The 13,558-nt window shown below is 41.9% G+C and overlaps 1 protein-coding gene across 1 annotated transcript in view; it reads right to left on the bottom strand.

Moving 5' to 3' along the window:
- Positions 1–13,558, bottom strand: part of LOC311008449 (glutamate receptor ionotropic, NMDA 2C-like) — a 63,853-nt gene that overhangs the window by 31,770 nt on the left and 18,525 nt on the right. The window contains 2 exon segments of the mRNA XM_084002142.1: positions 254–337; positions 12,967–13,065. Of these exon segments, the coding sequence (XP_083858268.1) occupies positions 254–337; positions 12,967–13,065 (183 nt within the window).

Here is a 13,558-nt window from a genome sequence, read left to right on the forward strand (position 1 = left end):
TTCTATCATAAATACAGATTGTATTAGTATTACGATGTGGAAATCAGGCCAGAACTTCAGATCAGGGATTCCCCTTCTGATTGTTGTCCCTACATGGTGTTAATCAGCCTGAGAGGTCCCAGTTGTCAGGGCTTGACCCTATAACCATTTGTTTGAATGAGCTTAGTTTTGAAAACGCCAAAAAAACGAACATATATATATATAGTGTATATATATATATATATATAATGTTTGCTTGTCACATATTGTGCACTGAAATGTATTGCTGTACCTTGAACATGCAGACAATCTGCTGCTCCAGAGATGCTCCCATCTGCAGGAAGGAGGATCCCTCAGCCTGTAAACAGAACAGTCACAATGGTGAGAGGTGAACGAAGCAACAGCATCTCCAAACACTCTTCAGCATAGTAGATGTTTGCTGTCACACTGGACACGCAGTTTTTGTAGCTTTTTTTCCTCATATGGTTCCATGCTGCATTTTTTTGCCAATCCATTTCTTTCAAAAAAGTAGAAACAAACATTTTTATTTCATTCTAAGACATCAGTCCTGAATGTATTTCATGGTAAAATATGTTGAATTAATCGGCAAATGAACATTTGAGTACAGCGTTGAACTTTCCTCCACAACGGAGCAGCGCCTTTAACGTTGTTACTACTGCGGAACAAGTATTCAGAGGAAACTTGAAGCTTGAAGACGGCATTTTAATAATTTGACCTCCTTTCCAATATGCACTATCACAAAAAAATCCCAGTGGAATGGCCTTCTAAATCCAATTAATTTAATGAGTGTCAAGTGTCAAATGAGGGAAAAGGAAAGGGGTACATTTTAAGTGAGTTATGCATGGATGGGATTGGTTTTATTACATGTATTACAAAAAATCAATATCTGCATCATCCTGAACAGCATCGCTGGGAAGTTTAAATGATAAAGCATTACAAATTGGGAGCGACAGACGCCACACGCAGCTATCAAATACACACTTGCACCCTGGGCTTTCAAAGAAACTGCAGTATGAATATATGAAAAGTTTCCTTCTTTTTATTGTCAGTCATATTTGAAGCCACAGCTTTGATTGTTCATAACTTGCCTCGATCTGTGTCTCCATTCTGCAGATATCAGTCCTGCTGCTCTCTTTCTGTCAAGAATGGGTGGCTCTGTCACACGCGAGCATCTGTCAGCACACATCTGCTTACCTACTTGCCGCGCATTGACGAATAGGAGGACGTTATTAGAGCCTGCTGAACCCATGTCCTTCAAATAGCATTTACAATAGAATTGGCTCCGGATGGGAGGAGGAGGACTGTTGAGTGTGTAACTAAGAGGGGCTGGATTTTGACGCAAAAAGCAGAAAATCATCAATAGAAAAAGGAAAAAGGTCTATTTTTGGGGGGTGAGTTAACGGAAATCATTAACCTCAGCTGGCAACACTAACAACATAAGTTGCACCAAGAATACACTCATTCCCAGCCATAATTTGGTTGATTTTAGGGAAAAAGATTTCCAGACGTCTATGACACAAGTGTGTTATGCTGTTGACAGTTTCATCGTGAAAGATCTGCTAACATGTTTCAGTCATTGAAACACAAATGATTAAAACCATGCATAAACAGACGCACCTTTTTTAAAAGTGCACAAATATGAACAGAACACCATAAAAAAAATCCAGGTATAAGTGGCAAAACTAGAAAAGAATTTTAACAGTTTCAATTGACACATGGTCCAAAGACTGGCTGCCCTGTTGCTGCCTTTTAGACTGGATTGTGTAATAACAGAGCTTGGATGGGAAATCTAAGGGTCTGTACAGTGCTGCGGCCATTACTAGAGCCGTGATGTAAGCAGGTGCAAGACCATGCAGGGCTTTAGAACGAGTAATGTTCTGAATTTGATTGGATAACCGCCTCTGAGCTGGCGCAAGAAGGCAGAGTTTGCCGTAATAGTGACTTTTTTGTATCTTTTTTATACAGCAGCATTCTTGCACTAAGTAGAGACAGGAAATCTTAAAATAAAATCACACACATGCATGAAGAGAGAAGTCATGCGTGACAGGAGAGTGAGAGAGAGAGTTTTAAACTGCCAAGTGCCATTTGGGACCAGATCTTCTCGGCCTGTTCTCATCTTCGAGGTGACTGACTGTCACATCTACTTCCTGGTGCTCTTTCCTTTCCCGCAGCTCAGAGGCTCTGCAAAAAACAAAACAAAAAACCCAGAGAGCCGGACAGCCCTGAGGAATGCCACGGGAATATCACAACTAGACTCACTCAGTTTTATCTGTCTGAACTTGTTTGAGACTCATCTCTAGAGGCTCAAACTCCAACAGACCACTGACTGGGCTGTGGACCAGAATAGCTATAAAAATAGCAGTAGACAACCGTGTCAGGCTGTCACTGAATAAATAAATAAAAAAGCGTCTGGATTGGCAGTCCTGATTTAACTATTGCAAAAAGGTTCAGTCAGTTTCCTGCATTTGTGTCACGTGGGTTCTGCCACATTTCCCCCGTCACCTTGGGGAGACGAGCAGCAGGTCCCGAGTATTAACTCCAACGGGAGAAGTGAACGGGGACACAGATTATGCCGTATTCTTTCACTCCGCGGTCACCCAAAGTAGACATTGAACCCGTTTTCACAAGCTGAAACGACACTTCGGAACACATCATGACCACGTCCACTTAGGACACAGGAAGTGCGTACCATTTTTAAGCCATTGAGCATCTTTGACTAGACATTACTGAGGTTCGCTGACATGTATCATTCATAGATGTTATCATTAAAATCAAATTAGTTTTGTCTGCCCTATTAAACAAACAAATAACGTATAAACCTCCCTTGGGCTAATTAGTGTTTCGTTATCCAATCAGCAGCCTCTTTAACTGTGAAAAATCAAACAAGCAAATGGGATGAAAGACATCCACATCCAAGAATTACAACAGAATGTCCTCCTTTTCTAACTTTTACACACACTCACATGAGAAGACAGGGTTCACCCTCCCCTCCTCTCGTCCTGCACTCCTACACCCAGCCGTCTCGTTCCCACCACCTTGTCACTGAGGCTGTCACACACACACACACACACACACGTAATTAGCAGTCCTACTGCAGGAGAGTATGGTAATGTGACAAGCTTCTCCTCCCACGGGGGAGAACAGTGTGCCGTACTTCCGGTGGGTCAAACAGTAAGCAGGCCGACTCACACAGATGCTGCTTCTTCACGTGGTGTGGAGTCTCATACATCTGTGTAAAGTACACATCACTCTTCCTTCTTCAAGAGTGTCCGAAATGGAAGCTTCCATCTCCAGAGGTGGAAAGTACTTTTAATCAAGCTTGCGTTTTCATTACTACCATTTTCTGCTACTTAAAGCTGTAGTCTATGATTTTTCACTTGAGCCAAAATTTAGCCAATCCTCGCTCACTCTCCTGCTCCTGCTCACGTCGCTTGTTGCCCTGAGCAGTTCAGGTATGGAGCAGGGCTCTTACCTGAGTTCAGAGTGAGATTTTGGCTGAGGCTGCAGCGTCAGCAGGGAGGGGGGCGGGGATTGTGGCGAACGATCGGCGAGCAGTTTGGGATCGGGGACGTACTGCAGTCAGGGTGAGAGAGAAATCCAACCGGCACCCGCTGCATTTACACCGATAAAGTTTCATCATTCATGACCGTAATAAAACACTATTACTGCTTTGTACATGTTGTGGAAGTCCCAGACACACCAGGAAACTATACGGCGACCTGCCTGAGTTCATACCCAGAGGGAATGTTCCCATTCATTGTCTATGTAAGAAGCCGTGCAATGCCGTTGAGTTTCGAGAGATGGGGCACCACCGCAAGCTCACAAAAATCTTTTAAACTGACCGTTGTCGATCTAAAATAAAGACAGATTCAGCAACTTCATAGCTTATTTCTCGCCTAAAATGTTTTCAGAAACACATTTCAGTAAACTATTTTCGTAAAATAAGAGGGAGGTGGGAGGCTGCGAGGGGAGAACAATACCAGCTCGGAGGAGCACAGAGGAGAGGGGTGTGTGTGTGGGGGGGGGGGGGATGCTTTTTTCAAACCTTTCAAATTGTAGATAGCTTTAATATTTCTATTTCAATACATATAATGGAAAATATAAAGCTTCTTACTGCATTTGTTCATTAGTTGATTTGAATGTATTCGACTGTACTTCTACTTTTTAATATAAGGTAAAAGTGATCAAAAAAGACAGAGACTGTGAATACTACTGTGGCACTTTGAGCCAAATGCTAACGGCTCACAACAACGATGCTAACACGCTAATGTATTAGGTACAATGTTGACCATGCTCACCTTCAATTTTAATGTGTTAGCATGCTAATTAGACATTTTGTAATTGGCACTAAATACAGCCTACAGCTGAGGTCATGGGAATTTCATTAATTTAGCAAACTTAAGCGTTTAGTGGGGCAGCTTAGCTAGAAATTATATAAGGATTGTGCATTTTATGATAAAAGCATCACATTTGGTACACTTGTAGCCAAAGTCATATAGAACAAATGACTCCAATCTCCACATCTAATCTCCAATTAGATGTGAAGGCACAATTCATTTTCAATATGGTGGCCATTTTCAAGATGGCCGCCAGTGACCGCCTGTTTTGAGATTAAATTTCACATTAACAATGGATAATAGGTGATAAACACATGAAATGTGGTACAATTATAGCCAGAGAAATGAGGAACATGTAGAGGGATCAAGACTTTTCAATATGGTGGCCATTTTTCAAAAATGGCTGCCAGTGACAACTGTTTTTAGATCAAATTTCATATTAACAATGGATAATAAGAGATAGAAGCATCAAATTTGGTAGTTTTGCTCACAAAGGAAAAACAATACAGATATGGACCCATCATACTTTTTTTAATATGGCAACCATTTTGCAAAATGGCTTCCAGTGACAAATCTTTTTAGATTCATTTTTATAATAATGATGGATATAAATGATAGGAGGATATATGTTGGACTTATCTACTAATCATAGCACTTGGTAACCTTCATTTGAATTACTTTTTCAATATGGTGGCAAAGATGGCAGCCAACTACCAACAATGTTCAAGATGGCGGGCATGCCTGGTCACCTAGGAAAACAGTGCTTTCAATATAATTGCATTAATCTTATTTGGATATCAGTTAGGGTTAGAGATAGGTTAAGAGTTAGGGTAGTCTGTGTAGATTTGTGCATTCACATTTCCACGAAATACAATTTGTGCTGGAAGACAAACAGCTTATTGTCAGAAATAATGTAGATGTCCTCAGTAAGCCACCACTTCATGATCTGTCTTCAATTGCTCCATGTACACATGAAGAAGCTGATAGTAATGTTATTATTAGTTTTATTTGATTGCAAATGTTTGACCAATCTTGTAAATTCTCTTAACTAATTTTGAAAATTCAATTGCTAATTGTATTCTAATTGTTTGTTTCTCTTTTGTCTATGATTAATGTGATGATGTGTTTGTAACTTTATGTGCTGCCATCCTTGGCCAGGTCTCTCTTGCAAAAGAGATCTTGGATCTCAATGGGACAAACCTGGTTAAATAAAGGTTATAATAATAATAACATGGGCCACATTACATGTGGCCCATGCAGCAAGAAATGGCCGTCAGAAAATCATTATACAAACTGTTGATAATGATGTTGTGGTACTGGCTGTGGCAGTTGCTCAGGGTCTCCAGCCAAAAGATGAGCTATGGTTGGCATTTGGAATTGGAAAGGGTTTTCGATACCTTGCAGCCCATGAAATTGCAGCAGGACTGAGAAGTCACAAGCACTTCCAGTGTTCCATGCACTGACCGGCTGTGGCACTGTATCCAGCTTTGCTGGCCATGGGAAGAAGACTGCATGGGCTGTATGGACTGTCTTTCCAGAACAGTATCTTTAGCCCCAGATAACATACCACAAGATGTTATAACTACAATCGAAAGGTTTGTTATACTGCTATATGACCGTACCAGCCAATGCACAGAAATAGACACTGCAAGGAGGAAGTTATTCCACCGACAAAGGCTGCCCTAGAAGAACATGTCAAGAGAGCAGTTTACCAAGGAGGTGTGGGGTCAGATGCTGGGACCTACACCAGAACTACCTTCACCATGTAAATGGGGCAGGTCAAAGACATCTGAGGGTTATTATGCACCCTTCTGGACATGCCTGCGGGATACAAGCCAGTCCAGCTATGAACTTGTCTCCTGTCAATGTAAGAAGGGCTGTTAGGCAGTGCAGGTGCAAAGAAGCTGCCTTAGAATGCACAGCTCTCTGTTACTGTGAAGGGGATTGCTAAATAGACTTTCTGGCGCTGGACCTACTTAGACTATCACATATTTTGAGTCTTGAATTGCAGCTTTTGAGCAATTCTGATGTTCATTTACTTTCTTGGTCATCTACTCATCTTGGTCACCATCTTGAAAAAAAAGTATGATCTAAATGATAGTGCAATGCAAATAAATCCAACATATATCCTTGATATACAATCAACATCACATTATATCCATCATTATTATGAAAATTGATCTTAAAGCAGTTGTCACTGGCAGCCAATTTGGAAAATGATTGCCATATTGATCATTTATGATGGTCCATATCTGTATTTTTTGTTTATTTGGCCATAACAGTACCAAATTTGATGCTTAGATTACATATTATCCATTGTTAATGTGAAATCTATTATAGATAGATAGATAGACAGACAGACAGACAGACAGACAGACAGACAGACTTCATTGATCCCAAGCTGGGAAATTAAAGTGTAGCAGCAGCATTACACACAGTGACAACACAGTAACTAAAGATAAAGAACACAGTAGGTAAAGAAACAACATAATAATAGCAATATAAAATGTATAAATTAAAGTGCAAATTGAAAAGTGAAGAAATCAGGTGCAGTGAACAGATAAACATAATAGGCTAAGGGGCTTGAGGACTGTATTATTATGAATGAACAGAGTTTTAGCTGTTATTGTAGAGTGTGATGGCATGTGGCAGGAAAGATTTCCTGTATCTGTCCCTTCGACAGCGATGCATTATCTATCTATAAACAGTTGTCACTGGTGGCCATCTTGAAAAATGGCTGCCATATTGAAAATTTGTCACATCTAATTTTTGTCATATTGAAAAGTCTTGATCTCTCTACATGTTCCCCATGTCTTTGTTCCCCATGTCTTTGGCTATAACGGTACCAAAATATATGTTTCTATCACCTATTATCCATTGTTAATTTGAAATTGAATCTAAAAACAGTCGTCACTAGCGGCCAGCTTGAAAAATGGCCACCATATTGAAAATTTGTCGAGCCTCCACATCTAATTTTGTTCTATATGCCTTTGGCTATCAGCATACCAAATGACGCTTTGATCTTAAATGCACAATCCTTCTGGTTATCTGCCTCACTAGTTGGACTACTGCTATCCAGCTGACTTTAGATGTCGCTAACCCTCTTGCACAACTTTAGTTCTCTACAGTTTAGCACTTTTACACAAATTCATTTCTATTTCTTTGAGTTGTGTGTGGGGTTGCTGCTGCCGGGGGTTCATCTTGACGTCATCTTGTCTGGCTGGAGCAAAAGGTGAACCCAAAGCAGAACTCTTAAATACAGGAAGTGGCCAATCAGAATGTACCAAGTGCCCACCACTAGGACGGGGAATAGATTTTTTATTTATTGGTGCTTTTGTTTTGGTTAATTACTAAAATGTTCATACTGAGACTAATTGACTTGTGTTTTATGTTTAGGCCTATTTGAAGTTGTAAGGTTTGTCTTTGTTTTAGTCGGTTAAGTTCAACTGAGTTGATTCGGTTCAGACAGTGTTGTGATTACAGCATGTGAGGAGTCCATTAGTGACAGGTTAGCTAAAAGGGTCATCCAACCCAGCATTAATGCATTTTCTTTAGGGATTTTGAGTGAACTGATCCTTGATAGAAATAATCCCATTTGTAGTGTGGCTACATGCATTTGTTACATGTCAAGACAGTTTGTTTCAACACATAATGTTGCTCCAAAGAAGTGAATCTTTTGTGTCCTCAATATGTTGGCAGATTAGTTTTCAACCCTGGAGGGGAACCTTCTTCCTGGATGTATAATCAAACACTTTCCTTCTGTTGTGACACCACAGCATTAGTAGTTTGATCAACTAGCTCACTGAGATTATTAGGCCATGCTGCGAAGCTCGGAAGTGGTCTGGCCATTAATGGGCTTTTCATTCCCAGCAATAAAAAACAGTCCAAATGGGAATACTGTGCCACAAATCTGGGCTTCTCATGACCCGTTTATGGGGTTTCTGGACCATGAGGCCAAGAGAGACAGAAGTGAGGGGGTGGAGAGAAGAGACAGAAGTGCTCAAGGACAAACAGAGAAAAATAAAAAGGGTCATGCCACAGAAACAAACCCCCCCAAAAAGAAAAACTGTGATCCAATGAGAGATGTCTGGCTCATTGCATCACTTCGTTCCAATATTACAACCAGCGTGACCTTAGACTGCAGCCAGGACTGAGACGTCCCAGCTCCTGAAATATAATCTTCTTGCTGACACCATCAAATTGTAATAAATGGTGTTACACACTCGAATACTCAACCTGAACAGTTTCTTTTTCTTCAGAAATCCATCATGTGCACAGTTAAAAGGCACTTTTGCTCCTGTTTACTGGCAAACACATAAAGCTGTCGGCTGTGTTTATTTCAGTCTTTATCATCATCTACAACCAGCATCACTCAGTATTTGATGTTTTGTAACTGTAAAAAAATGTTTTTTGTGAGTGATCAAACAGAGATTTACTCACAAAAACAGACACGAGTTGTCAACCGTTCTCTACATCAGCATTATTTAACAAGTTCCAAAGAGTACATTTTACAGTAGCTTCAATGTTCTTTTATATCGCCTGTGAAAATGATTTATCTCCAGAATGTCACTCAGCCGTATATGAAGCCTGCTGATAAAGCTTTTTTCATGAATTTTGTTTTGATTGTCCAGTATGCTTTAAAAGGGATACGTTATATCATGCACCGTGCATGCGGGCTGCACGGTGCATGTAGCCTCACAGCGAGAGGGTCCTTCTGTGTGGAGTTTGCATGTTCTCCCCGTGTAAGCGTGGGTTCTCTCCGGGTTCTCCGGCTTCCTCCCACAGTCCAAAGACATGCAGGATGGGGTTAAGTTCATTGATGACTCTAAACTGCCCATAGGTGAATGTGAGCATGAATGGTTGTTTGTCTCTACATGTCGGCCCTGTGATAGACTGGCATCCTTTCCAGGGTGTACCCTGCCTTCGCCAATGAAAGCTGGGATCGGCTCCAGCCCCCCCGCAACCCTGAATACAGGATAAACGGTAGACAATGGATGGATGGATGGATGGATGGGTGGTATATAATGAAGTCACTGTCACAAGTCTGAAGTCTATCTTCGCCTTCGTATAAGGTAAGAGCTGGACAGAAACGTATTTAAATGGGCTCCTAGTAACACATTCTCACGACCAATTAATGGAATATCGCCGCTTTGACAGTAGCCGGATGCCAGTAGCACATTTCTCTGTGCTGGTCAACAAGCGATTCTGCTCCTCTGCTGTTTTCTGTAAAGCTAATCTCTGTTTATCTACAGCTGACAAATATGTGAAGTAAACATGGAATTTATTTATAATTAATTTAATCAGAATGGGATCCTTTATAATACCTAATATATAAATGTAATCGTTTATAGTCGGTTATCAGCGTGTTTTCTTACCATATTCATAGACACAGTAGGATTACTTGGATTTCAGGCAACAACACTACTTGATTAAATTTAGGAACAAAGGTTTGGTTTAAAGTATTTCATGATGTTGAAAATTAAGTTTGTTTGTATTGCCTCTTTGGGTCAAATGTCAACTTTGCAACAGTTTGGGGAATTTTTTTAGTTGTTTTTGGTGTTTTTTGTGTGGAAGAACCCCTCCCCATCCAACTCCTTTGAGGGATGATCTGGAGTCTTATCGGCCAACATCAGTGCCCTCCTTCCTCGATGCGTTTGTGCCCAGGAGCCCTCCCAAAAGAGAGTAGGCCACGGCAGCAGTAACATGTCCAGGGTTTTGGAATTAAATGTACAACAATAACACATGGGTGTAATGTTTGGGTATCTTTCAGGACATGTGGTCTTTTCAGCCGGCCAGGAACTCACACTTAACGAGACAAAACACCTCTTCCAAATCCTCAGAGAGACACATTGCTGTATTTGATTTCTTTCCCTCGCAGGCCTATATTGAACAGTCTTTATGTCTTGCATTTCCTCCTCTTTGCCTTCGCTTGTTGTTTGTGTGCCGTCTGCAAAGAGACACACTTCCTCTCTCTCCCTTCAAATCTTTTCATCTGTCTCAATTCCCTCCTTCCTTGTTGTTTGCCACGGAGAGATCACTGAGACAGGAACCATAAATAGGCAGCCCGGGCGATGTTACTCCTTCTTTTTAAACCGCCATCAAAGATATTCATCATCAGGCAATTGATAATCAAGCACTATTGAGCTCTTTTATCCCTGAGAAGAGACTCATGCACTCACACATATGTCTTTCTCCATCCAATCTACCTGTCCCATTGTGCCAGACACCTCCTGACAAGCTTTTTTCTACCCTCCTGACAACAAAGGAGTGCATAAGAGAGAGAAAGAGAGCGAAGGGGGGAGGGTGAGGAGGAGGCTGAATCAGGACTTCGACAGGCAGGCCTCAGAGGAGAGTGCTTTACTCTTACTTGTGCTATATAGAGAACTGTCACTCAACACTTCGTCAGACAAACAGCCGTTCGATACGAGAGATAATGTCCCATCTGTGCGTTTGTCTTGCCACTGTCAAGCAGAGAGGTTAAATAAGCCAGTCCTGCCACCATTTTGACTCTGTAAATTAGAAACCACACATTGTTTATCTGACAAACTTTTGCCCCGAATATTTTGGATGCTCGGAGATACACCAGCACGCTGGCGGTCAAAAGCACATCTGGAGTAAACGTGAACACCTCCTTCCCCAATTTAAGGTGAAGCGGCGATGGGTAGGGGGTAAGATGGGCGGTAATGGAAGTCAGCAAATTGGGAAAAATGAAAAGAAAATACACTTTTTGGATGAATGATGAGAGCGGTGGGGAGCCTCAGCCTCCTGAAGGGTCTAATTAACAGTTTAATGGGGTCCTGGAGCTCAGAAAGAGCAGAAAAGAGAGAAGGATTTTCACTTCTAGCCGCGGCCCTAATGGATTCAGCCGGCATACAACAGAGCCCCAAAGAAACTGAATTGAAATGTGTCAAAGAGTGAAAGGTGATGGAGGGAAAGGTGGTGAAATGAGAGAGAGAGACTTGTGGTAAATATGGAAAAGAGGGTGAGAAGTAGACAGAGTGGGAGGAAGGAAGGAAAACAGGGGAAAACGCAGAGAAGTAAATAGGGAAACAAGAATTACTATTTCATTCATGAAAGAGGGGAAGGGAGACTTGTCTGTGAGACAGTAAACTGCCTTCAGGCAGCTGTCAGCCCAGCTTCATCCAAGCATCTTTCTCCTCTCAACGCATCTTTGCTCGCTCATTCTGCCTTTCCTGCTCTGCCATCAAAACACAGCAAATCAATCACCCTCCTGCAGCTACGACTCCTTCCTGTTTAATACCCATCTATGACGTGAAATCCGCAGATACCTTTTTTGATTAACAGGAAACCGATAAATACAACATGCCATGTTTTACAAAAATGCTGCCGGGTGTACAACAAATCCAACACTCTTAAAGCTGTAATTTTACATTAATTCTAGATGTTTCTGCATTGGATAGGTGTAGGAATGCCTCCTTTTGGCTGTGTGAACACTTTAATATGTGATGGTGTTCATTTGCATGTGTTTTTCCATGTGTGATAGTTGATTCTATAAATATGAGGTGTCGCTGATGGCACTTAAGCAATTAAAGGAAGGAAGGGAAGACAGATGCGGAGCATGGAGTGTGACATGTAGAAGGAATGAAGCCATTTTTTTTTCCAAAAGTGGAGAGAAAATATAGATTAAGAATGTGTCTTGTGTCATCAATCTCTTTTTACAATCTAACTACACAGTTTACTGCTCTCCATCTCCATTCATCAAGGAGATTCATGCTAAATAATAGCAGGAAAAAACCTGCTGCTCTTCAAGTGTGCCCCAGATGATTGATTGAGGCCTACATTGCATTTGTCTCCCCCCTCCCAAAGTTTCCCTTCCCACAACTCAAGACTTTTCCCAGTCAGAGATTAGGTTGGAGCTGATGAGGGTCGAAGGATGCAGTCATTGTTGAAAGTTTACCCATCTTTATTCCTCATTTCCAAATATTTGCATGAAGCGAGTTGCTTGCCAAAGTAGATTTCACCGCTTTGACCTACTTAAGTTGTTTTAAGCTGAGTGACGCCAGCGTAGAAGCGTTCTGACTAAGACAGGAGGCTGTGAGCGGGCTGCTGCTGCTGACAGGGTTTACATTACAAGTTGTTTTTCATCGTATTAATAGACCCCTTTTTTACAGCCGACGTCATCAAAAAATATGTGCGTGCATGTTGGCGACAAGTGGCAATTTTGCCCCCAGCCATCCAAACAAGTTAGCATGGTTATAAACAGTTTAATCTGATATCAGCATCAAAGTGCCTGATTGTTGCATGGTTGGGTTGTCAGAATCGATATTCCGACAGCATTCTGACGGGATCACGACCGATTCAGTGCAATAGCTGTTTCAGTTTAATGAAGAATATATATGTATATACCTGGCCCCTAAACACTTGGCCACTTACTAATGTATTCTGCTCACTCACTTATAGCACACAGATCTCCAAGGTCTGTTTGTTTTGCGACATCTTTGGTGGCCCTTGCATAGCATCAAAATCGAATGCGCTCCGCTATACTTCCACTGCCCAACACAATTATTTGCATGTGTGTGCACAAGACAGACTAATCTTGCTCTGGTTCAAGCTCCAGGCTGACAATGGGCCGGTACTGAAATGACAGGCTCATTTATTTTGACAGTACCTTGTACGGTATGACAACTGCAGAGCCTCCGCTGATGCCCACTATAGGCAGAGCTGTCTGAGTGGAGAGGAAATCCAGAATCTGTGCCACTTCTGCCACCTGAAGACAAAACAGACAGTCAGTGTTGTATCAACAATAACAACAACCAGTGTCATGGGTCAAACCATGTCACTCAAAACTGAAATGTCATTCTGTTCAAGTTTTTCCTGGAGCTTTGTATAATTTCACAATTTATAATTTGAGTTTCGGGCTGCACGGTGGTGTAGTGGTTAGCACTCTTGCCTCACAGCAAGAGGGTCCCGGGTTCGATCCCCGGGTCGGCCCGGGTTCCTTCTGTGTGGAGTTTGCATGTTCTCCCCGTGTAAGCGTGGGTTCTCTCCGGGTTCTCCGGCTTCCTCCCACAGTCCAAAGACATGCAGGATGGGGATAGGTAAATTGGTGACTCTAAATTGCCCGTAGGTGTGAATGGTTGTTTGTCTCTACATGTCGGCCCTGCGATAGACTGGCGTCCTGTCCAGGGTGTACCCTGCCTTCGCCCAATGACAGCTGGGATCGGCTCCAGCCCCCCCGCGACCCTGAATACTGGATAAGC

This window comes from Eutrigla gurnardus (genome assembly GCF_963514095.1).
Source record: "Eutrigla gurnardus genome assembly, chromosome: 22".
Lineage (NCBI taxonomy): Eukaryota > Metazoa > Chordata > Actinopteri > Perciformes > Triglidae > Eutrigla > Eutrigla gurnardus.